At 37.6% G+C, this 27,316-nt stretch overlaps 1 protein-coding gene across 5 annotated transcripts in view; it reads right to left on the bottom strand.

Annotated features, from left to right (window-relative positions):
* Positions 1-5,390: 5,390 nt before the first annotated feature.
* The window catches only part of LOC146324936 (microphthalmia-associated transcription factor-like), a 39,777-nt gene continuing 17,851 nt past the window's right edge, over positions 5,391-27,316 (bottom strand). For 2 of the 5 annotated variants that reach the window (XM_084720589.1, XM_084720593.1), the window contains exons 2-10: positions 24,440-24,680; positions 11,252-11,467; positions 11,052-11,147; positions 9,586-9,703; positions 9,297-9,389; positions 9,149-9,205; positions 8,928-9,003; positions 7,144-7,291; positions 5,397-5,906 (exon numbers count right to left, since the gene is read on the bottom strand). In XM_084720589.1, coding sequence (XP_084576715.1) covers positions 5,511-5,906; positions 7,144-7,291; positions 8,928-9,003; positions 9,149-9,205; positions 9,297-9,389; positions 9,586-9,703; positions 11,052-11,147; positions 11,252-11,467; positions 24,440-24,680 — 1,441 coding nt within the window. In that variant the 3' untranslated portion in view covers positions 5,397-5,510. Of the gene's footprint in view, positions 5,907-7,143; positions 7,292-8,927; positions 9,004-9,148; positions 9,206-9,296; positions 9,390-9,585; positions 9,704-11,051; positions 11,148-11,251; positions 11,468-24,439; positions 24,681-27,316 lie in introns of all 5 variants that reach the window. The other 3 variants (XM_084720592.1, XM_084720591.1, XM_084720590.1) reach the window with 3 other exon arrangements.

Here is a 27,316-nt window from a genome sequence, read left to right as displayed (position 1 = left end):
TTCAGAACACACTCAAACATAAGATGTAGGTGTTTGTTAATGTGTTTGTCAACAGGTAAAAACACAATGAATGATAATGTCATAAAACACAGTTGTAAAAATGTTAAATATGTCTTCATAGAAGAAGCTATAATTGTTGACAAATGCACATTTATTAATATCATCCTTAAATCAGCTTTCAACTATACTACAGTGTGCTAAATGCTGAAAAATGCTGAATAAACTGTTAAAAAAATACACAGGAATGCAGTGGAACAATTTAATATGAATATACAAGTTGTATTTATTAAAATTAATTAAACTTAAAATTTCTAGTATCTGTGCCATAATGAAGGATAGTATTTAATTCAGTCCCCCTTACCTTGAAATTTAATTTGTTTGTCAGTGTGACTGAACAGTTGTTGGTTCAACTTCATCTTCAGCTTATTGAACATTTTCCAACTGAATTATTATCAAGTTTATTTGACTAGAAAAGTTTATTTGTTTTTAATCATTTAAAAAATATATCAATTTATTAAACTTTTTAAATTCAGGAAACTTTAAATTTTAAGGCAATCTTGACCCAAACCTTTTCAAGTGAAAGCAAATGAATTCAGCTTTTTTTTTTTTTTTACAGTGTATTACCATATTCATAAGTGACTTTATCTTAACAACAAAAAAGTCAGTATTAGCAGTAGAATTCAGATTCTGAGGAAGAAAAACACGAGCTCTGCAACATTCAAATAAAACTTTTAATATTTCTCACAAGATAGTTTCCACATTGAGTACCAATGAGTTTGAGTTCAGTAATCTGAAACCAGTGCGTACAGTAACTATTGCTACATTCATGTCATATAAAGTGTAACAATAAGAACAGTAGCAACATCAGAGAACGTCGTCTGTATGAACCACAGGAATGAGAGTGAGCAGAAGAGACGGTTCCTCATTAGTGGTTTACCCATAATGTGCCATAATTAATTAACAGCTGGAAGATTCATTATGAGAAAAAAGTCGTAGAGGCGGCTTTAAATTAAGAGTCACCACTATTGTGTGTGTGTGTGTGTGTGTGTGTGTGTGTGATACCTACTGATGTTCATTTATATCAGTCACATTTCAGGGTTAAATGATATATCTCTTCTGTGTTCAGTCAAAGGGTAATGTTACAGGCCGGTGTGCGTATTGCACTATTAAGGCTCAGTATGTGGGTTTGGTGTCACCATGACGACCATTCTGCAGTCCACTGAAGCTGAAATTCATTTATGACAATAAAGGTCCACTAACTGGCTTGTTCTGGGCTTTCAACCACATCTCACTGTCTTCACAACAGAAGTTGCACTACTTCACTGTCACACGGTGACCGCTGAGCTATCGCCATCTGCTGATGAAGACTGTGAGATGCAGCTGAAAGCGTCAGAAAAGCTTTCAATAAGCGGATCTCGAGTTCAGACTACTGTTTCTAGAGCAGAAATAAACCTTGTCTGTCTGTCTGTAGTTTACTCATGGCCTGATTGCCATCATGTTTCAGGTATTGCTTCTAATGACAGAGGAGAAACACCACTAACAGAGGTGCATTGGTTAAGTTGTTGCTGCTATTTATATATATATATCTATGTTATATCAGCTTATTGCATATTTAATTTTGGCAACACATTTTGGCAGTCATCACTTTAAACTACATTCATACTAGTCTCAAAAAGATGAATATTCAGTACAACTTTGGAAACCTCAGTGTAGAATTTGACCTTAACAAAGATAAAGCAAAATGCACAGCCACCCGAAAGTGTTCAGTAATTAAATAAGACATTATGAAATAAATAATAATATGAATAAGCAAGTAAAATATGACAAGACAAGACAGTAAGAGTCTGCAGCCATGCTGGAGGCTGTACCCACAAATAGAAGTGCTTTGAGCTAACTGCTAATATGCTTACAGAGACAATGTTAACAAGCTGATGCTAAGCAGGTATAATGTTTACCAAGTTCATCAGCTTTGGTTAGCATTTTAGCATGCTAAAATTTGCTGATTAGCATTAAACAGAGCTGACAAGTACTTGAAGCTGATGGGAATATTAGTCCTGCAGGTATTTGGTCATAAATCAAATTTAAATTATGACCTGATAAAGCACTAGATGAAAAATTAAGAAAGATAATACAATTGAGGGTGACATGAATGTCTTAACCAAGTGTCATGGCAATTCAAGACATTTTACTAAAAGCCCACTCATGAGAATCCACCTAATTGTTGTTGAGATATTTCAGTTTGGACCAAAGGCGGTGCAGCAACTGACATCACCATCCCTAAAACTAACACACACTGTGTTTCATCATTCATATTTTGATTTTCGCCAGTGACACATTTTATTTCAAAATGTTACGTTTCACAAGAGCATAATTTTAGACAATCACGTGTCTACACCCTCTCAGCAGGCTCAACAACAACCAATCAGATAAACTCCTGCTCTTCTGCAAAAAATGACTTTAGAAACACAACATTCCCAAGATAACTCTGAATTAATTAATTAGCTGCTACTGTTAGCATCAGCTCTTCACTGAGATCCAAATTTACAAGCCAGCCTAGCTTGTTTACCTGGTTAGCTAGTTAGCATTTGTAGCCATGTTGTGCTAAATGAAAGTAGAAGTCAGTAGTTTTAGCATTGCAATTGCTCTAGCTAGCAAAAGCTAACTAGCTAGGTGGCTAAACTTTATGGCTGTTGTTAAGCCTGTAGGGAGGACTCAGTGATTGCCTGAGGGGTGGTGATTATTTTGTGTCACTAGGAAAAATGTCATTATGAAATAAAAACAGACTTTTGAAAATGGCACTTCAAAATAAAAGTTTATGTATAGAAGCAATAATGAAATTAATTTAATAATATATCAAATTATTTTAGTATCCACTGATTTATTTACATACTTTACTCTATGTACTTATCATAGATTGATGGTTATTTATTTCATAATGTCTTATTTATTTATTTAATACTGAACACTTTGGGGTTCCATAATAACAAACCATTTTCTTGTGGTTCTTGAGTCAAGAGGCTTTTTTTCCCTACTGCTCTCTAATGTACCTTGGCACTCTTAAGTTAATTGATGAAGCACCAAACACCAGTATAAACATCAACAAAATGTTGCATCACTGTCTACGACTCCTCTCACATCACCATGGTAACAGAAACAACTGTAAGGCACTTAAATCAATTAAAAAGATAATCACGTCGATACTGTTTTAGACTAAGTCATAAGGAGATCACATTATCAAGACATGATGCTGCTCTGCAGGCACAACTTCAACCATTGCATAGTTTAACAAAACGGAGGCTGTGCTGTAACAGGGCTCTCAATGTATGGCAGGTAGTCATTAATAACAAAGGCATTCTTACGCAATGTGCTACAACCGTTGAAAACAAACTGCTCAACTATACAACAACCGTACACCATAAAGAATCTACAAACTCATACAATATTCTGTCTGCATTTGAAAAGGCAAATACAATAGTTAGTTTATGCTTAGATAAAAATAAAAAAGAAAGGCGAACAAACCACGTCTCAATTTACAGAGGTCATTCCAGTGTTTTGACAAGCATGTCATGCATTTCATACAAAATCCCAAAGCAGTCTCCTTATACTCCTTGGCAATATAAATGTTCACATAGTGGAAAAAAAAAGACATACTGAATGTGAAATGTCACCGCAGTGGTGTAAAAAAAACAAACAATAATTTAGAGAAATGATGGACAAGTATAAAAACTGAGCACTTGCATCGACACGTCTGAAGTGTTACGCCGTGTGTGCTGAAATCGGAGCGGTTCCGTTAGTCTGATCGCTACAGCCAACAATACAATAAAAACTGAACTGATTCATTGTTCTTGAATTAATCACCTATCAAAGATTTATAGATTGAACAATCAGATTGAGTGAAATCAACTTCCTGTGCATGTGTCAGGGCTACAACAGGCTTTTTAATTTTTGATTTGAGCTAAGATTTTACTAGTTTTGAGACTCTGTTATTGTAAAGTTGTTCAATTAATTCTCTGTTAAAGGGTCAGTTCACCCAAAAATCAAAAACATATTTTCCCCCTGGCCTGTGGTGCTATAAATCCATCTAGATTTCTGGGGGGTGAGTTGCAGAGGTTTTGAGATATCAGCCTTCTCTCCAATATAACGTGACTGAATGACACTCGGCTTGAGGTGCTCCAAGCACCAAAAAAAACATTTGAAAACAACGTTTCTTTCCAAAACTTATGACAACGTTACTCAGAATAAATGACACACCTTGATGTGAGCAGTTTCATGCAGGAACTACCTTCTTTCTAGTAGAATGAAAGTAGTTCCAGTCAATTCTCCTGCAGGAAAAAAGTAGTTCCTACATGAAATTGCTCACAACAAGGTCCGTGGATCTGCCGACATCTCCAGAACTCAGTAACTCGCATCAAAACAATTTGGATAAACAGCACTACGGGACGGGGGGAAGTATGTATTTTTGATTCTGGGGTGAACTGTCCCTTTAAATTTCATTGTTTCAGTGGTTTTGGCAGACAGGAATGTATACTAGTAATATTTCTTCAGCACTGGATGTTTACAGGATTAATCTGTGTGGTCAAACTTTCTCTTGTTCCTGCTTCTTGCTCATTATGAAAATGAATAAAAGACTAAAATTAGCCACAATAATGATGATTCTGTTTAATTTTAATTATCTTGAAGGAGACGTTTTCGCTTCATATTTTTTAATGTGCTTTCATTTATTATTATTTCAAAAGGCTCTTTTAAATACCTTGTTATAAATTAATTTTTGAGGGGAATGTGTACATAACGTCGTGTTTACATAGATACATAAATAAGATCAAATCTACAAATGATTAATATTTGTCAAGACAGAAAAATCTCAACTGGAAGACTGACACAGACTCAGCCAAAACATGTGCATAGCAATACAACATTGATGTATACACATCTTAATAAGGCATTGACATTCAAGTTCAATCTAAGACACAAGGAGTGTAAAGCACTATAGTAATAAATAGATTTTTTTTTCTTCTTCTATTATTGCTAGTGATTTAAAAAGCAGTGTTCATCTCACCACAAAATATCTACATTTCTTCTGACCATGATTTATAACTTCCCTAGATTCTTTGGAATCAATAGAAATAAAGATAATCTAGCCTCTATCCAAAGATAAATGCATATTTTTTTAAAATATAAAAACTTCTATTTTTGTAACTCATTGTCATCAAAGTATTGATTAAAGCGAACATACTTTATAATCAGTCCTTGAAATCAAGGTCGAGGGCTTGAAAAGACAAAGATATCACAAAAAAAAAAAAAAACTAACAAAGAAAAATAACACGAATGGAAAAGATTCAATACATGTAAACACAGGCAGGGGAGGAAAAAAAAACAACAAAAACAGACAAGAGGAGGAGGAGGAGAATGAAGCCTCTGCAGCAGCTGGAGTGTGTTAGCTACTGACAGGAACACTTGCAGCAGGATGGAGGGGTCAGAGATGCAGGCGACGCGTCTTCCAGTAGGGGGTGCTAACAGCACTGCTCATTCTCATCCATGCTTACACTGCTCTTGCGACTGCTGTCCTTTGAGGCGTCCGGGGAGACGGACGAGAGCAAAGGGTCCCCCCCTCTCACCGGCGATAAGGTGTCTTCCATGAGGATGTCGTTGAGTTTGGAGCCCGGCTTGCCGTGAACGCTGTAGTGGCCCTCCGGGAAGTTAGAGTGGCCTTCGTTTAGCTCCAGGGTGCCAGGCGGTTCCGGAGTGCAGGCCGGGTGGTGTTGGTGGTGTGGGTGGAGCGTGTACAGGTCCTGGTGACAGTCCTCCAGTGAGGTCTCCTGCTTAATGGTCCGGGCCCCGAGTTCAGGAGAGCAGAGTGCTGAAGAGGCGATGGCGAGACCGTGAGCCCGCGCCTGCATCTCTAACTCCTGCAAACACACCGACAGAAACACACGCAGATTTGTCAGTGAGGAGTTTGTCTCTCTGTGTCTGTGAGTCCTACACCCCTGATGTCACAACCACACGAGGCCTACATGACATGAGGAAAATCTGCAATGTGCAATAACATTGTTCAGCACTGCAATGATATGACTTGCAAAAATGTATGCATGTTGTGAAAAAAAATGTAAACTTTTCAGTCTTTAACAACCGTCACAACAATGCACTATGAAGTCCCTGTCTTTTGGTCCTACAAAACAATGTAGATTTCAGAGTTTATGAGGCGTAACGGAAAGCACCATCTTTGTCCCTGTGTGCAATTATTTTCCCCCGGAGAGCAAAGCCATGATCCACCCTACTCAGACTTCTAGTACTTGTTGCCTTTGCTGCTTTGGGTAAGTGGGTCAGGTTTAGGCACAAAGAGTGACACTGGGTAGGGGTAAGAATATCAGAGGCAGAGTAGTGTAGGTCATGTCTTCGTCATCCTGGGAAAAAAAAAATGCTCGCTGTGTAATTTTAGACCCAGGGCACATTCAAAAACAAAATAATTTTTCGTATTCATCATGTTTCAGGCAGTCATCTGTGATATGTTTATTGTGCATGCTCATATCACGATTATGATGAAAATATGATTTACTGATCACAATTGTCATCATTAAATCACAGTCTACTGTTCTTGTGTCGGGCTGAATTGAGTCTCAGATAACCGTACTGCTCCGCCTGCTCCATGGGCGGTCATGAATAAAGGTACAGAAAACCAGAATCTCCCCCAGGAAACTGGTTAGCAGAGTAACTAAGTGCAGGTGACATTTTTGTTTGAAATCCTCACCTGACTGTGACTGACTGAGCCGTTCAAACTCAGCGGGTTTCCCCCCCCCCCCCCTTAAATAATTACCATAAACTTCACTGTAATTATTTAGCAGCTTTACGACGTAAAACAAACACACAATGTGATCAATCAATCAATCAATGTCAGCTGAGTTGAGTTACACAGACCTTGACGCCTCTTGTCTTGTGATCAATTACTTACTAGATGATGGCCTCAAGTCTGCAGCAGCCTCCCCCCTCAAATAAGTGGCCTTTGTTGTGTGAATCAGTGACTGTTTGTTACTCCTGAAGCTTCATGTAGTTCAGAAAAGTGTCATTTCTTCTGACATCAGAGGGAGCACTCTTTATTTCAGGCAATCTCTACCTCCCGACCACGAAACGTCACGAAAGTTTGATTACCTGTATCCTCAACATCAGATGTCGGTTGGCGTGCTCGAGCTTCTTCTGGCGGTTCTCCAGCTCCTTGGCCCTCTGCTGCTCCCGCTGCAGCTTCCTGATGTAGTCCACCGATGCCTTCAGGATGGTGCCTTTGTTCCAGCGCATGTCCCTGAAAACCACAGAGGAGCCATTATTTGTACATCCTGCAGTTTGTTAGATCCGATAGTTTTGACGTCAGACAATCAACTATCTCTATTCAGAAAAAAATCCCATTATGGGTTTTCGTTCGACTTTTATAATTGACCACTCGCGGCCATTTAGCTCTTTAGTTCGAAAAACAAGAGGCATAATGAGGAAGGTCACAGAGGGCCGGCAGCAGAGAACATGTACGCAGGGGAGGTCAATGAGCAGTCATAAGGATGAACCCTGAGATCCCTGAAGAGCTGAAGGGTGCAGTGGGTTCAATCAGTAAAAATGTTTTGCCAATCTATAATCTTTTGTTGAGATAATTTCTTTTCCCTCTTAGAAAATTTTGAATCTTTGAATTTAAAGACAAAAAAATTTGTATTTCAAAAACTGTTGAGTAAATTCATTAAAGTGAAAGTGAATGATGGTTAGTAATTTAATATTTTCAGTTGCGAACAATTTGAAATGTGGAATTTTTGGAATTTTTGAAAGATCCTTGATAAAAAAAAAAAAAAGTTTTTATTGTATTTATACAGTGCAACTTCTTCCCAACTATGATGAAAGTTGTAGAAGTTCAAGTCATAATACTAGCAGTATAAATACGCCTCTTAAAACTTCTGTTGGTGACAAACACACGTTTTCTTATTCTTTATCCACACTAAGAATGATGTTAAGCCAGGCATGTCTGTTTGTTAAAGGCAGTCTCTGTTGTTTGTATGGAGGCGTCTGAGTGGGTGGAGCACCCAGCTGGGGTTTAGCAAAACAACCACGGGTGGATTGACACAACAGAAGGGGCTGCTGGGATCTTCAAGGAACCACAGGGAAGGTCAAACAGCAGAGAAAGAGAAGACAGCTTAAAGAGGTGCTTCTAAGCTTAAAGTGTCAGTACATAAAGAAAATATATCAGACATAATTTTCTATACCTGTGTATACTGTGTATAGTGTATAGGTCACATTAACAATCCTCACATGACATCTAAATATAAGAGATGAAGGATAAAATCCCGCTTTCTAAAGTTCATCTGCAGCTAATATGAGTATTCAACTGCGATTAGTTTAACAAGTCAAGTGGGTAACTTCAGATGTTACAGCCTTTTAAATAAAAAAAAAAAGCCCCTCTGTGGTTTTCCTCAGACAGTCAATTACTGTAGACGCAGTTGGGGGACAGTCACACAAAGGTGATTTTGTTCTAAAAAAGACTCATATTAGCTTCAGCTGAACTTTGTAAAACATTTTTGGACGGAACTGATTCAGTGTATTATCTTAAAATCACATCAGGGGAGGATTTCTTCACTGACTTCTAATTCTTTCAATACAAATGAAATAAGGGCATGTGTGAACTATTTCTTACAAACAGTCTAATCATCTTAACATTTCCATTTTAACTTCCATTTTTACTGGAAGTTCTTTATATTCAGTAAATGTAGTACAACTAGAGGGTGAATTACATGTTTGTATATATGGATTTCTTTTTTTTTTTTGCTTCATTATTTTTAGTTGCAGTTTTTTTTTCGTAAGATTTTGCTTTGACCTGATATTATACACTTTTGAGACATCTTACTGTCAAGGAAATCTGTCTTAATGGAGAGTGATGAGAGTGTATAAAGAAAGCAACTTACGGGTCGTTGGATTTTGGAATTAAAGTTCCCAGTTCCTTGATTCGATCGTTGATGTTAAACCGTCGCCTTCTCTCAACTACAGAACAAAAACAGAAGAAAAAAAACAATCCATGATTAGCTCAAGAAAAAACACCTAAAAAAAAAAGTCTCAGTATTTTCAAACACTCACATTTATCTATATCTGTATAATTAAGAGCAATTAAAATGCAATTAAAACTCACTCAGATTATGGTTGTCCTTCTTCTGCCTCTCCTTTGCCATCGCTCTTACCTCAGCTTCTGAAAGAAACGTTTTGGTTGGTCAGTAAAATAAAATGGTGCGGCGTGTATCGAATTCTTCTACATTTGGAGGCTCATTAACCACACGTACCCACGGGGAACCCTTCAGGCCTTTGATAGTTGTCAAATTTGCCACAGGATCCAGACTTATCCAGCATATGCATGATGGCCGGGGATTGTGAAACTACGTGATAAAAAAATGTTGCTTTCAGTATCAAAACGTGATACAAATGCATAAAAAACAGTCGTTCGTTCGTTCGTTGTCAGTCATGTACAGTTCAGACCCCCACACAGAGGATGAACACACTGAGCATGAACCTGTAAACATTTGACAGATTTATTGTAATGTCAGAAAAGTGTTTTTCTTTTGTGCTGCTCACCAGAGTATTCCCTTTTGATGTTGGGCAGGTTGGCGGGGCAGGAGTTGCTGATAGGCAGACCTTGCTGGGACATACCTTGATTACCGTACATGTCCATGAGGTTAGCCGGCACGGGGATCTGAGGAAACAAACATGCACGATGCCACTGTTAAAAGGACCGGTTCAACGTTTTGCAAAAGAGTTAAATGAGCAGATACCGCTCACATGTAAGGCTGCAGCCGGCAGCCGTAGCAGAGTAAAGCATAGCATAAAGACTGGAAACAGCTCAGTCCAAAGGTTAGAAAAAAATCCGCCACACAGCAGCTGTAAAGCTCACTAATTAACACACTATATCTCACCGGATTAATCCAGACACACAAGAAGAAGTGTAAATATGGCTATTTGTGGCTCTACGGGAAGCTTATATGTGGAATTATTTCTCGGCTGTGCACAACGATTTCCTTTAGTCTCTACTGGTTGTCTGCCAACTTCACAGTGACGAGAAGACTCCAGGATGTCCTCTAATTATCAAATGATTTCTTTCAATCTGGGAAAACAGCTGGTTGCACAGCGGAGCTAATTTTAACATTCAAATAACTGGAGCTTACAGCAAAGGGTGAGTTTATCTTTTGGTCATTTGATTATCTTTTCAGAAACAGGTATTAAAAAACCCAAAACAAGTGATTATTTGATTTTTGTTTTTAAAATACAAATGTGAAAATTGAAATACAAGGAGTTTTCTTTTTCATGGTCAAAAAAGGATGAGAAAATTTGAAAAAATGGTTTGATTTTTGATTAGAAGTTTCGATTTTGTATAACAAAAAGTAAAATCACAAAAAATAGGCCTGTTTTTTGTATCCTGAGACCGGATGTGGCCATTTACAGCATAATAAAAAAGATAATTAAAAGGGAAAGTCTCAAATCTCATTATACCATCAAAAATTTCATCACATTTGAACTGTCAGACTTTATTTCCTTTAACAGATCTGCTTAAATTTTCAGTGCAGTCCTGTTCACAATGACCCTGACTAAAACGCTGTGAAATCTGGACATATATTACTATACAGTTTTTGAGTAAACTATGATTACTATATTATAATTTGAGCTGTCTTTCCCAAAAACTGAGCCGTAAAAAACTGAACAGTAAAAATATATTTTTTGTTTCTGATTTCTATTTTGTATTTTATTTAAAAAAACACAAAAAGTCCGTATTTCAATTTTACTATATGTCTATTAGAACGAAACACTGAATTAAGGCAAATCACAAGGTTGATATTATATGATATTTTTTTATTTTATGAAATGAATCAGATTTATTTAGATTTTCCAAATATGTTTCTTGAACAGTATCAGGAAATATTAAAAAAATAGATGTTTTTGTTGCAAAATACACCTAACAAAACACCCTCATGTGGAGACAGTTAAAAGAGTGAAGTGCTTGATCTTTCGACAGTGTTGAGGATGAACTGACGGAAACGCACACATACCGTGTTCGCCATCTGAAGTCCTGGATCCATGAGGCCGAGGATATCATCACTGTAACTGGACTCCAGACTAATAATGTCATCGATGACATCATCCATCTACAATAAGACAACAAAAGGGGCAAAAGAAACACAAATAAGGCTGATTAAATGAGTACAAAATCAAGGGAAAAACGGTTTGATAAGTCTGAATAAGATCTCACCTCTTTCTCGCAGTTAGCGTTCAGGGTCAGTAAGGCCATAGGGCTGTTGGGGGCGCTGTTGCCCGGCCCTGGCGGCATGCCCCCGTGGTCAGAGGACTGGTTGGGGCAGGGCAAGCTCAACACCTGAGAGCCAAGCTTTCCCAGGTACCGCTTCACCTGCTGCTGCTGGGAGCGCTGGATGTGGTATTTGGTTGGGTTCTCCAGGTGAGTCTGGACCTGTTGGTGGAGAAAGAAGACATGTATCAAATAAACATGCAACTTAATCATGCTTGCAAATGAAATGTCTCTGAGAAAGGAGGAGTTAATTTCAAATAATCCCACTTTTAACTGCAACTTTATTATTCTTGTAGTCACGTTTCATGTTTTGTGGCCATGCAGTCTTTTATTAGATTAAAAAGACTAAATATACCTCAAAGTCTGGCCTGCCCCTAGCTTCGCACAGTGCTGACTATTAAATTAAAATAAACTTGGCACAGATTTCAAAGCCTTCGATGCATTAAGCATTTTTCTTTCGCGGCGCTGTCAAGTGTCGTTATCTCAGAGAGACTCAGCAGAAAACAATTTCTACATATTTTTCTTCAACTTCTACTTTCTGCTCCTCTGCATTCATAGTCCACATATTTAAAAATTACACGCACACACTCGTCTCTGCGCTCCCCGGTTATGGATAAATTTGATTGCTGTGGATCATTAATCCCCACACGGCACTAATGATCCAGAAAAGCTACTGCAGGCAAATAAACAAACTTCAGAGACTGTGTTTGTCAGGCTGTAAAATACACATTTTTAAATGGTGCAGCTGCATTTCTGCCCACATTTGGAGTCTATACTTAAAGCTTCCTGTCTATTAGTCCTTGCATTTTTGACGCAATGACTAATATATTTAGCATTTTATAAAATAACATGACACACAAGGCTTTAAGACAGTAAATAAGGTAGAATTTAGTCTTACACTGTCATGTTATTTTCCAAAAACACAACATACCTCATAAAGTGGGTATCCAAGCATCTCAAGCATCTTTTACAGTAAACTGATCCGTCCAAATTAACAACAAAAATAGAACTTCTGTGCTTATTTTCTGTCTAAACTAACATGTGCTGTAGCTGCTTCCTTCTTGGTTGCACCAGGAGACTGAAGCCTGTAAGTATGAGGACAGACACAGCCTGCTCATCTTTTAAAAGGCAAGAAAAGTAATTAGTTATGCATGTTAAGGAATCTCAGCAAAGTACAATGAGCTTTTTCAAATTTGTGTTGTTTTATGTAAAATCTGAATTTATTCCTTTATGGTGTATCACTTGATCAGGATGTGGTGTTAACAGTTAGTGCCTTTGTTTTGCGAGACCACCCCTTTTACTGAAACTCGCCCCGGGCTATCACTTTGCCTCATCTACTTTTTTTAACCCTGTGGATGCTACAGCAGTCGTGCAGTTCAGCAGTTCAGAAAAGAGTCTGTTACATCCTTGTTTGTCTTTTTTTTAATCGGCATCGACAGGCATACTGCGTCTCAAAAATCAATGAGCTGCAGTCTCTGCTACTGCGTTTTTTTTTTTTTTTAAACTGATGTATTTGTTCTGCTTAAGCCCAGAGGATTTGGGTTCATTAACGGAGCTGAGGAGGTCAGAGGCTCCAGACGAACTCTGAGCCACATTTCTGTGAAAACTCCTTCAGTCTGCACACACTGCACTCCACGGCTGAAATGATACTGTTATTAAAGGAATACATTAAAAAGAATAATAGTAACTGACTCTCAGCGGCAACATGTGCCATGTGCCAATGTGATGAAAAAAGATCTTGAATCATTACACTTAGAAACTTTCTCAAAATAATAACTTAAACATAAGTCACTATTTTAAGATACTAAGTCATTCTTTGGATCTTTGGAGAAAGTTTCTCATTAAGTTGAGAAAAGTTCTCATTATTTTCATATAGTAAGTCAGTATTTTGAAAAAAAGGTAATTTTTTTAAAGATACTAAGGCATTATTTTGAGAAAGTTTCTCATTATTTTGATATAGTAAGTCATTATTTTGCTATACTAGATCATTATTTTGAGATATTTAAGTAATCATTTTGAGATACTAACTCTTTATTTTAAAATACTAAGTCATTATTTTCATAAACTTTTTCATTATTTTGAGCTACTAAGTCATTATTTTGCTATACTATATTATTATTTTTATATTCTAACTCACTTTCATATACTAAATCATAATTTTGAGACATATGCTCATTATTTTGATTTTATTTTGAGATACTAAATCATTATTTTTGCTCTACTTAATCATTATTTTGAGAAGGTTTATCATTATTTTGAGATACTAACTCATTATTTCACTATAGATAATCATTATTTTTGCTCTACTTAATCATTATTTTGAGACATCAGGTCATTATTTTGAGATACTAAGTCATTATTCTGAGAAAGTTTCCTCATTATAATGACTTGCAGCATCTTTTTTTCCATCACACTGGTGGAAATGGACTTCCTTATCAATTCATGCAGCCAAAGTATAATGCACTGACTTCTGTTGCTGAGCACGGATATTCAAAATCTGTGGAAATATGAAACTACCCACTGAAAGGGAGCTCAGATGTGCACATTCACAATCATGCAATAACAGGTACCTTTAAGCTATCTATCTATTCTAGACTGTCAACTTCTCAACAAGAACAGAAACTCTTTCAGAGCCTCTTCTCCATCCTCAGAAACAGCATCATTGTTCTGCAGGGGATCCTCATGTGAGAGGTGCGTTAACATATATCCCTCAGGTACGACTGAGATCACCTTGGGCTGTAAATCGTCGTTATGGCATCGTAAAGCTGACACCACAGAGGGGGGCATATTTACAGCACGTCAGTGACTCATTAAGAAGAACCACATCACACTTTGGGCCAAAGTGCAGAAGAATGAGATTAATTAGTGTTGGTCTCTAATAGAATCCTTTAGTTTTTACTTTGATCTAATTAAAGCGTTCGAGTGTTATATCACCACTGAAAATAACTGATTACATCCTGAAGGATAATTTCCTCCATCATCAGATAAACTCACCAAATCCACAGCTCGCAGACATCACTTTATTATGAACCAGTCAAAAAAATGATATGCTTCATACATGATGGACCGCAGTGACGCTGGTCCTGAAAATAGACTGTAAACTGCAGCAGTTTTTAGAAACATAATCCAGATGGAAACACTTGAGCTATAAATGGGCAATCCATTAATTAGCACTCCCATGTGTAAACAATTGGTAAACAAGCCGTGACCTCAAGTCAACTCTGCCATTTATCAACTGTGACTGAATTCAGACTGATTCTTGGTCTAATACTTCTAATTAATCTCTTATGTTATCTTTATTAATTCTTTTATCTCTCTCTTTTTACTATTTTGATTTCTCTCTCATTTCATGTCTGTGTTTCAGGTCTGCAGATTAGTTTCCTTGTTGATTCTTGAGTAACAGTTTGGTCCAAAAAGAAAATAGTTCAAATAAATCACAATTTCCCAAAGCTCAGGCTGACGTATTAAAATGTTTTATCTAAGCCACAATTAAACAATTAAACAATCATTAAAGTGCTTACTTTATTAATGTTCTGTCAATCTGTAATGTAAAAACATTATCTAAACATCATTTAGCAAAATAACAGATTAAATCAATAATATATCTGGAAGTTATTTGGATGAAAATATTTGAGAATTTGTTCTTAAATATTTCATAACCTGTGAGAAACTGTGCTGAAAATGAAACGTTTTGAATGTTGAAAAGCTTGTGGGAAAACGCCCGTCTCATCAGTTGGATCCCGCCGTCTTTCCACAGCACTTCAGGCGTTCCCACCGACCTCAACGATTACCGAGTGTGTCCGTCCTCCTCTGTGTGGGAACAATCATCATTTTATAGCGGCTGGTTTGGAGAAAAAAAAGAGTGACCAGACCAGAGCTGCTCTGGCAACTGCAGCTTCATTTATGCTGCTCTGAGTCACAGACAGTCAGGACAGATTGATCGACAACGAAAATAATCCTTGTTGCAGCACAAGCTGTGTTATTGTACGGGTTGGTCTCAGCTTTTCTGTCTTTCACAGCAGTTTTACTTATTTTTTACATCTGTGGAGGCAGATCCTTCAGGATTTTTTATTCATCTCTGCACTAATTTCACTTGACCATTTAAAAGATTCAGCTCATGTGCTGCCTCAGGATATTATCATTGGAAGTTGATTGAAGAATTAATAATAAAATAAACATGTAATAACATGAGTTATAACCCCACGTTTTCTCAAATACTGGTCAGTTTTCTGGGGGCACCAGCGGCCCTGAAAATATGAGCTGTACATGACTTCAAGTAAAGGATGAAAATCTGTACAGCAATCAGACAATTTTGCATATATGTATTAATAAAGATTATAAATCTCATTGTATCCTTGTACTGTTAAATTAATGATTCTGACAAGCGATTAATCAGTTTTCTGACATTTCATAGACCAAACAACTCATCGATCAATCAAGAAAATAACTGACAGATTAATCAACAATGAAAGTAATTGTTAGCTGTGGAATTTCATTCATCTGTGGTGTATTTCAGTGATCAGACCTGGACACACTGTATGCCGGCACTTTGTCTATTTATGCCAACTTATAACAGGCTGCAGATGCACACAGGTTGTAGAGGTGGGAATCTCTTGGCACCTTACGATTTGATTTGATTCTGATTCTGAGTGCTACCATGCAATTATAAAATGATTTTAAGCCAAAACTTAAGTTGTAGCCTAGCTTAGAACAGAAAATTGTTACAGGCGATCATAATGTCAAGCATTGGGTTTGTAAATTTATGATTATTTACTTTTCAAGAAAGAATCACGACGCATCTAAAAATCGATTATTCCTCCACTGCTAACAGGTTGTGACCAGAACAACAACAGTATTAATGTTTTATTTTACAAAAAAAAAAAGGCAAAAAGTGTCAAGAGGAAAAAAAAACAAAATGACGAAGGTGGCCGACACAAAAGTCCTATTATACAAATAAAACCAAGTGGAACCAGTGACATCCGCCGTGTCACACTCAGTGACCAGCCTGCAGAACAAGTAGGACACTTCATAAATAACCCAACGTTTAATGAGAACTATATCTTTAAACTGCAGCTTTCCTAAAACAGCAATTTTATAAAAAAAAGGAGTTGACATTTTGCTATGATGGGTGTTTCTCACAGTAGTTTAGGCTTGAAGTCCCCAGAGTTCCAGCAGATATTCGCTGTATTTTAAATATGTCAGCGGGACGAGGGTTAAAACAGAGAGCCAATCAGCAACTGTTTTCAATCAGGAAGCTGAGGCGCTTTAGCTTGAAATTTCATACAGGGGCCTGGTTGAAAAGTGCCAACCTGAGCGTAAAGAGCAGACACGAGCTGCAGGAGGGGTGATAACACAAAAACAAATATATTTCAGAGTCCTGTACACTGAAAAGGCTGAACATTTAACTGCAGATTCAGGGTCCCAGGGGCAGATCATATACAAGACGTCACTGAACTCAGGATTACTGCATCAGGGAACACTTGTTACTTTATAAGTTGACTAGAAACCACTGCTACATGCACGTATGAACAGCAAGATTTTTGTTAGACAGAGATACAAAGGCCCCTGTCTTTCTGTGTGTCCTTGTTTCATAAATTCGCACATCCACATCCACAGAACTGACAGCTGTCATCGTCTAATAATAGAAACAAAGACACCGTACAAAGGATTACTGTAGGAGCCCCATACAACTGTCTCTCTCTCTCTCATGCACTAAGAATAGAAACAAAGAGGTCATTAAGGGCATAATGTGCAAAACACTAAGTAAAAGGTGCCCCAATAAAAAAAATCCTAGGCCTAAATACACCTGTGGTAGACGCAACTGTTGGGTTTCAGTCCGTAGAAGTCTTGACTCATGATTTCCTTGTCAACTATTAAATTAATCGCCAACTATTTTTATAAATAATTAATCAGTTTGAGTATTTTTTTTTTAAGAAAAAAAGGTCAGAATTCTCTGATTTCAGCTTCTTAAATGTGAATATTTTCTTGCCTCTTAACTCCTTTATTACTGTAAGACACTGTTATCTTGGGCTTTGGGGAGCACTGATCAACATTTTTCACTGTTTTCTGACATTTTATTAACAACTAATCAATTAATTAAGAAGATAATTAAAAATGAAAATAACAGAGAGCTGCAGCCTCACTCTATTAACGTAAAGTTCTAGAGCAAAAGTGCCAAACATGTCACAGTTCTACCTCATAAATGTTGAAGATTTGCTGCTTTTTTGTCTCTTAAGTTATAGTAAACAGAATATATAAAAACAAGCGACTTAAAGACCCAACACAAATTCCTAACATTTTATTGACTGAGCGATCAATCGGTTAACTGCAGAAACAATAAGCAGATTACACGATAATGAAAATTGTTGCTTACAGCCCTAAACTGACTAATCATGTAATTATTTTCTTTGCTGCTGTTTATTTTAGACATCACTGAGCAAAAGGTTCAAATTAACCTTAAAGGATAATGTAATTAATGTGGTCTGACAGTCTACAGTCTAAATTTTTTCTCCAAACCTTTAGTGCTGTTTATCCATCTAGATCATTTTGGTGTGAGTGGCAGAGTTTTGGAGATATCAGACGTCTGCAGTCTTTTGAATATAATGGGACTAATTTGCACTCGGCTAGTGGTGCTCAAAAAGCCAAAAGATGCATTTGAAAAACTCAAAGAAATCAAAAATTCCAGAAATCATTTCACAATCACTTCCTTTCTAGTAGCCAGAAAGTAGTTCAGGTAAATTATACTGTAAAAAGAAACTAGTTCTTACATGAAACTGCTCACAACAAAGTCTGTGGATTATCTTGAGTAACCAGGTCATGATTTCTGGAAAGAGACACAGCTGCTGAGTTTTTTTATTGGTATTTTTCAGTGCTTTGAGCTTTACAAGCTGAGAGCCATCGTGTCCCATTATATTCGAAAAAAGGCAGACATCTCTATGGCCGGTATCTCACACCAAAACAATCTATATGGATAAATGGAACAACAGGTAAGGGGGAAAAAATTTATTTTTGATTTTGGGGTGAACTGTCCCTTTAACTTTCTCAAGAATCACTGTGTATCTTTGGGTTTTGGACTGTTGGTCGAACTAGAAATCTTAGTACATTAATCAATTATAAAAAAAAAAAAAACCCTGCAAAATCAGCTGAAATCAGTCTGTTTTGTCTTAAAGTGAATTAAAATGAGAATCAGTGGTTTTCTGAGCTTGTTTTTCTCTTCATGGACTTCCTAAATTTATCACATATAATTAGATGATCTCACTGCTCAGAGTTCGCTGGAGCCCCCTGAAGGAGGGGGGCACAGACCTCAGGATGGAACGTCCCGGCCTCGTCAATACATACTGTAGCTTTTGTTATGATGAACTGGTCTAAAGGGTGAAAATCTGTTTTTGAAAAGGATCCTTTTCATGGTCTGAACAGACCGGACTTCTACAGGGTCTTTGTCTCTGTCCGTAAGATGCATGTATAAGGAGTCTCAACATGGTGGTGGTCACATAAGCATTGGTCTGTGATATGTCTCATAATCACTCAGTTTGTCAGCTTCAGTAAGAGCCGATGGGCAGATCAGTGGAGCTCTGAGTGCCAGCGGGACTTGAACTTTACTTTACCCAGCTTCACTTCATGTACTCTTTGCAAAACACACTGTTTGGGAATGTGACATCAACTGCAAACCCACAGCCTCTGCAACCGCAGCAAACAACACGGCTTGTTGTTTATCGGCTCGTTTTTAGCCATCTCCAGCCCCGGAGGGCATCGGCAACATAACCCCCAAAGAGTCAGAAACACTCTGCAGAAAACAAGCACAAAGCGTCCCGCTGTACTCAGAGAGGACACTGATTTGTGGAGTTTTTTTTGTGTTTGTGTGTGTGTGACTTGCGTGCTTTGGGCATTCCATGATGGTCCTACCAGGATACATTAACAAGAATGCCCCCATTTGCTACGCAGGCGAGAAGAATAGGCCACTTTGTCTCACAGTTAAGCTGCTAACGTGCTCCGTGGAAGTCGCAGACAACAACTGTGATGCTAATGTGAGCAGCTACATCAGGAGCAACGTGTGGTCTTCTCCTCCGCCTCTGACATATTGTCATGCTATTATGCAAAAAGGTTGACGAATTACCTTCAATGATAAATGTTGTGTTACAATTAGCATAACAGCTCAGAAAACAGTTTTGACAGCATGGTTTGCTGTTTTATACACTACTGAATGGATGGCTGGCTACGGATGGGATAATGAGAAATTACTTTGACTAAATTTATTAACAACTTTGGCCTAAGTAGGCATCGTTGCATTTAAGGTGATAAGTGTATGATTCATTTCATGAAATGATCTCACTGCAGAAGAGTGCAATGACTAACTGATTCTTAATCAATTATAAACTAATTGCCAACTATTTTGATGACTGATTAATTGTTTTGAGTATTTTTTCACAGATAGAATATTCAAATTCTCTGATTTCAGTTTCTAAAATGTGAATATTTTCCTGTTTCTTTACTTCTCTATGACTTATGAATGCAATTTAAGATCTACTTGACATCCATACTGACAAAAACAGTACATGCGCAGTTAACATTGGTTACTGATTCAATGTTGATTTTGTTTTGTGGCGTCTACATCGTGATTGATAGCCAAAAGTTTTCCCAGTAACACATTTAAAAGCAAGACTGACCTCCAACTTTATAACAGTAATATTAACATACATGTTTAAGACTTGTCAAAATTGTATTTAAGCCATTTAAAGGAGAAATCGGTGATATATTTACTGTAATTTATCATCACATATGTCATCAGAGACTAAGGAAACCCGCCTTTCTGACAACTCTACAGTTGCGGTGTTTTCTTTTGAAATGTCTAATTAGAGTTAATGCCGAATGTTCCCTGAATGAGTAAGTGTCGGTTTGGTTGGCTTATGAATAAATGTAACAAGACAGACGAGATAGAAAAGATCAGTCGTAAGAGATAACATAAATAACAATAACATTTAAATTGAGCAAAATGTTACTGGAGTCTGGCAGGCAGCCACTAAACTCAAACTCCAGAGTGTGTATTTTAGCCGTGGGCTTTTGTTTTCAGGATAACAGGCTCATCTTTACATTGACACTTATAAACACCTGTTTAACTTACAGCGAAGGACTCGTCGCTGCTGGTTATTATTGTGTTCCTCTTGCAGTCCTGCAGTGTTCCTGCAGCCTGCCTGAGCTTCATTATGTCAGGTAGAGGAGGGGACACAGGGAAACAACTCACTTGAACCATAGACTGTATATCTAAAAGGGATGCAACCTATTTAATATGCAGTTCATGGCTCCAACTTGCTATCTGGACAGCAGTATCTTTAGACAGGTAATTGTTACATATTGCTCCTTTAAGGCTTAAAATTCAAATTATTGGATTTGAGATTTTTTTTTAACTTTAGGGACCTGCAGAAACCCTGTAAATGTACGGTATAGTTGCATCTTTTTAGATTAATGATTATAAAATCTTCTAAAACTTCTAAAATCTTCTCTATCTCGTCTGTCTTGTTACATTTATTCATAAGCCAACCAAAACGATATATGTATGGCCATCACAAGCTACACAGATTGTATAATCCAAAAGAAATATAAATTTTGTGCAGGGCTTAAGAGCCCTATGGCATCCTGAATCATTTGAAAAAAGGTCTACTCTTTAAGAACCTGGTAAGTAGACTCTTTAAGGACCTGTATAATGTATGTTTTTAGATTAAACATTACAAAATGTGCATTACTATCAAATATCTTGTTCTGTCAATTCACAAATCAACTTAAATGTATTTAAGACGTTTTTATGCATAAAATTCAGATTATTGGATTAGTGTTTTTTAAGCAGAAAGCCTGAACACATTGAGTATAATGTCACTTTTTTAGATTAAAGATTACAAAATGTGCATTTCTATCTAAAGTCGTCTTCTCTTAATTCACAGTTCAACTAAAATGAGATATCTGTGTGGCATCTTTGTGTACCCTCTGATGCATACCAGTCACGAGCTACACAGATTGTATAATCCAGAAGAAACGTACATTTTGTACAGGGTTGAAGAGCACTTTGTTCTTTTCATGGCACCCTAAATCCTCTGAAAAAAATGTCAAGAAATCATTTTTTAACCCTTTTAGGAAGTTATCCTACATAAATTTCAAAGCAGTGTTTTTTTTCTCTTAAATATGCCATGGAATGAAAGCAGTGGGGGCTAATTACGAGCATTCTTCACTGAATTAGCGTTCGGTGTGTGGTAAGGCTGTGCTCGCCTTTGTCTTGATCCCTAAACTGATCCCTTACTTATTCCCCAGAAGGTCAGAGGTCACTTGGTTAATTAAGGGCCCAATCAGTCTTTAGATAAACTCATCTGAGCTTAATGTTTGCACTTTTTGAGGTCCAGCAGCTCTGCCTGGTACCCCTGAGCTTTGTGTGGACTCTTGCTAATCTACCCACAGACAGGGGAGCAGGTTAACCCAGCTCAACAGCGCCAAGCTGGAACGGCCTTTTCATTTGAGGGCTTCAGTCAATGAAGAATGTCTGTAAGCTCTCGCCAAAGCAGAGAAATTACTCTAACTTGATGTATTGTACACGGGGCGAGGGTTCGGGGTGGGGGCGTCCTAAACCTCTCAAAGAGCCTGCAGATTATGGAGAGTAAGTAATGTTTATGCTGCATGAGGAGGAGGGCTGTGTTTTCAATGGATATACTGTATTTGTCTTTCGCTGCTGGCCCATGCCACACACATCCAGGGTGATGAAAGTGTGGCTGAGCAAGTAACCATGAAATCTCTCAATGTGTTGTGGATGGATTTAGTTAAACAAAGATTACTCAATAGCTCGCAGTATATCTACTTCTAATGTGAGTTTATACAGTGAAAAGTTGTATGTATCCTTTAATTAAAGCTCTTCTTTTCCACTGAAGGCTTATGATCTACACACAGAGCCGATACAGCAGCGAAATTATCTACATGAATGCAACAATTTTTTTTAAAGCTGCAACAATTAGTCGCTTAATCTGTTAGTCGACAATTCCCGATTTCTGATTTCAGCTCCTTAAATGTGAAGACTTTCTCTATGGTCTCTATGACAATGAACTGAATATCTTTGGACTGTGGACAAAACAAGACATTTAAGGACGTCATCTTTGGCTCTGTGAAACAGCAAAATTTCACAATTTCCGGACATTTCATGAACCAAACAACTAATCGATTAATAGAGAAAATGATGGACAGATCACAGTTGCAGTCCTGTCTCAGACATTACTTTTTTATTACTCTCCATGGAAGTTATTAAATTACTAGAACCTACTGGATGTTGCACAAAAGATTTCTTTTTTAAAATATTTTTGTTTACTTTTTTATGCATTGTTTATTTAGCAGGGGCAATGCACGATACATGCATTGTACCACACAGAGCTAAAAGCTAATCCACCACTGATGCACAGGTCACAGAGATAAAAGATCAGATAGTAAATCAAAACCTTATAACCAGTGTGCAAAACACCCAGTGGCAAGTCCCCCCGCTGCTCATAGTGTTATTCTTCAGTCTTACACAGTCTTAGATATAAAACATAGAAGAGTGTATCCACATTGTTGAAAAAGAAAAATATCCAGTTTTTTAGGTTGTACATGGTAACATTTTCTAAGCTACGTAACATTTTGATTGTTTACAGCAGCCTCACACATGGAGGAAGGGCTCACCAGACACAACCAGGTATTCAATCGCAGAAGGAGAGAAATCCCCACCACAGAGATATTTTTCTGTATTCATATCTGTAAAAAAGGTTTTCAATTTGAATAATGAAAACCTGACAAAGTAAACTTTTAAAAAGACATTTTAGTGACAACTGCAACTGACAAAAAACACCACATGAAAAACTATGAAACTGATCAAGCACCCTCAAACAAACAACTGAAGAACAATACTAAATTCCCACTAGGACACACACCATCTGCAATCCCAACAACACTATTAAAAACAGTTCATCAATAGAAGAAATTACAGACCAAACACACAGAACCTGTGTCAGTAGCTCTATTCAGATTATCCTTTTTGGGACCCAGGTATTTTAAATAAGTAGATGTTATCATCTACTAGGTCAAATGCACAAACATGATTATAGATTTGTGCAAAAGGTCCCTAAAGTTTTACATATTCTTTAAGAGATCAGTGTACTGAGAATAAACCAAATGGAAATCAATGATAAAATCAAAGGAAAGAAAAGGAAAATCTACAACATATTCAAAGGAAGACACGCAGACACAAGAATATATGGGCATGCATGTGTCGTCATGACAAAATTCACAAACATTTCCGCCAGCTTTGCAATAATGTAAAAAACTTTTACATTTTCCAAAAAAGTTCGAACAGAAAACCGACAGAGAAGCGACTCATGGAAGATTTTTATCAAGGCACCTAAAAAAATCCTCAATATCTTTAAAAATGTACAATCACCTACAGTTTTCTAACTCATTAATCACTGAATTAAAGGGAAAAGTACTAGAAAACAAGAATAAACCTGACCACGAAATAACCCTGAATAACAGATACGCACGTTCACCGCCACACAACACAGCTTAAGACGTTTCTATCGATTTTTAAGATTACAGCTCTCTTATGAAAATACAGACAGAAGACGAATGTTAAAACTTACCAAAGTGCCTTGTTAAAATGCACCCTGAAGCACAACGGTCTCTACTCGTACAGAAAATCTTAACAGTCTCCTGTCCCTCGGACTGCCAGGGAATCAAAGCTATGAAAAGATGTGAATCTAGCTGAGCAAATAGGATTAAAGATGGCTAAATCCAAATGGCTGGAAGCACAGCATGCATTAAAGAGGAATTCTCTCAGGAAAGATAATCCCCATATACGCATTTTAACACACTTCACTCACTCCTGTGTTTTTTTACACACGGTCATAGTAAAACTGTCCACACATACACACGCACACACACACACACACACACACACACGAGTCAATAACCTCTATAAATACAGGGCTGCCTGCACCGTTCAGTCTGCAGCAATGACACATGCAACTTCTAATTCCAGAGGTGGAAACTTTACACTGTAATAACTTTGACTAATCATACATGCTGCTATATCGCCCTCGTCTTCCTCGCCGCCACTAGACTAGAGCCTTGGTTCCTTACCTTGAGCACCTCCATTGGGACCTGGGCGGCTGGGGGTAAACTGGCAGGGACGCTGACATTGATGGCAGGGGTCTGGGCCGTGGTGGTTTGTGGGTACTGGGAGGCCTGTTGTCTCTGCTGCTCCCGTCGCTCCTGCTCCTGAAGCTGCTCTCGCATCAGCTGTTGCCGCAGCAGGATGCGTGATGTCATGGCCGAGGAGCTCAGCGGGGGCTTGGAGGAGCCGTGCTGGTCCGACGGGCTGCTGCCGGAGAGAGAGTGGGGGGGTGGGGAGTGAGCGAAGACAGTGGAGGTGAACAGAGGCGAAAAGACAGGAGAGTGATAACAGAGAGAGGGTAGAGAGGGGTCAGACGAGGAAGGAGAGGTCAAGCAAAAGAGACGAGAGAGGAGGAAGATTAGCAGGAGAAGAAGAAGATGAAGGGAAAGCAGGTGGCAAAAATGGTTAATATGCGACTGACTGAAAGGGCAGAGATCAAAAGGAAAATCTCAACTGTGGAGGCGCAACAATTAAACAACTGATTACTTGATTGAAAGAAGATAATCTGTTCATTTCAAAGTAAAAATATCAAACATTTTCAGGTTACAAATTTGAGAATTTGATGCTCATCTTTGTCATTTATGACAGTAAATGAAGAGTCTTTGGGTTTTGGACCACTGGTCGAACAAAAGAAGCAATTTGAAGACATTACGTCGGGTTGTACGACAGACAAATCTTTTTAGCTTGAGACCCAAAAAAGAAAGGTGGTGTCATGAATTGCTGTAACACAGGGGTTGTCCAGGTGCAGGTCAATGGCAGCCCTCAGAAACTTATTGTGCAGCCCTCGAACGTGACATAAAATACATTTATTATATTCCAATAATTCGCTACTCACTAGATTTTCAGACTACAGCACTAATGCCACTCAAGCTCCCTCTAGTGGTACACTGAGGAATCTCTTAAAATTTTTAAACATGAAATAAATTAATTAAAAAACATATAATCGTCAACTCTTAGCCTACCTTGTCAGACCTCGTGGGACAGATACAGTGATCTGCGCAATCTACAAACAGGTGAATGTGGTACTCAAGAAGTTTATGAGACCGATCATAAATCCTCCAGCAAGTGGGGTTTTCTGTGGCCCTCAATCATATGCTGGCTCCCTAAATCAGTCATCAAAACTCTGCGAACCCCTGCCATAAAATCGTCATTTATAAACTGATAAACAAACCATGAATAAAATACTGATGTTAAATGTATTTAATTCATTATTAAAGTACAGCACAGCAATAATAAAATTTGCACTTCACTAATTTTTTTCACAGTTTTATAGTGATTAACAATTGTTTCATTAATGATTAATCTGTCAATCATTATCTCTGTTAACTGATTAGTTGTTTGGTCTATAAAGTCTCAGAAAATGGTGGAAAATGTTGATCACTTTTCCCCAAAGCCCAAGGTGACATCCTCAAATGTCTTGTTTTGTCTGCAATCCAAAGATATTCAGTTTACTGTCATAAAGGACTTAAGAAATCAGAAAATATTCACATTTAAGAAGCTGCAGCCAGAGAATTTTGACATTTTTTCTTATGAAATGATTCATAATGATAAATCGGTTATCACAACAGTTGGTGGTTAATTCAATAGCTGACAGCTAATCAAATTAATGACTAATTGTTGCAGCTCTAGTATCAAGGCATCAATTAATGCAAGTTTTACAAAGCTGAACGTCTGATTGTGGTGAGTTCAAGAGCAAAAAGTCTCCAGCTGCACTCACAAAGCTTTTATTTATGTATTTTTTTTTACATAAGAGAGAATTAAACACAAACAGAAAGAGGAACAGTTTTCATAAAAGGTTACTTCAGTTTTCCCACTCCCTTAAATTTAGACGGCTGCTCCCCAGACAGAGTCCTGCAGTCCTAAAATAGAGAGACTCTGCTGAAGCAGAAGTTGTCGGTATGAAGCCCTCATCGAGTGAGTGATCCCTTTGACAAAACTCAGTAAAACGTCTGGCCAATCCAGCTGTGCAGTAATCGCACTAATTAGCCAGTGGAGTCAAACACAGCTTCGGTCTACAGCGTATTCAGTGGGTGTTGAGCCCTCAACATACCATAAATCTCCCCACCAACCCCCCCAGAACTGCATATAATCTCATTGTTTGATACCACACCCACTGAACCCTGCACAAAAGCAAAAAAAAATATGCTACGATACAAGATAAAACCACCTCCTCTGACCATTATCTACAGCCAAAAAATACAATACCAGTACTTTTACTCTTTAAGATTAACATAAACTCTCTCGTTAATATCTGAAGACAATACTGATGCAGATAACCTGATTATTTATTCTGGATAAATCAATCACCAAGTGGATTAAATCAGTGATTTGCAGCAGAACAAAGACTGTAGCTTGTTCTCTCAAAGTACTGCAGAACTTCTCAATCCGACAGCTACTTTTTTGGTCAAGTTCCTTTGTACTTCACCCAGTACACTGAATCAGGTTTAATGTTCATATGCATAATTCCCTTGTCTGTGTGACTTTGGGCGATTGTGTTTCCTTTCATCCTGTAAGTTTCAAACAAAAGTCACTGGATCTAATGTTTGAAAAGCTTTTTTTTTTTTTTTCATTTCCACTGCCAGAGCTGAATCCTTTGATTTCTTTTTTTCTTTCTTTAATCTGCTTCACTGTTTGAGTGTTTGAATTCAAGACAACGGTACTTTCATTTCCTTTTCCTTCTTGTTTGCCGTTTTCTTAAACATAAAAAATTAATTTCTTTAAAAGTATAAACTTTAAAATAATCTTACCCTAAAAATATTTGACTAGATGCTATTATCTTTACTAGGGCTCAACAATTAATCGAAATATTATCAAAGTGGCAACATGGCCTTGCGCAATATCCA

Source organism: Lutjanus erythropterus, chromosome 6 (assembly GCF_056507025.1).
Source record: "Lutjanus erythropterus isolate fLutEry1 chromosome 6, fLutEry1.hap2, whole genome shotgun sequence".
NCBI classification, from domain to species: Eukaryota; Metazoa; Chordata; class Actinopteri; order Lutjaniformes; family Lutjanidae; genus Lutjanus; species Lutjanus erythropterus.
Note: the sequence above shows the minus strand (reverse complement) of the source record. Positions and strands in the feature narration are given on the sequence as shown.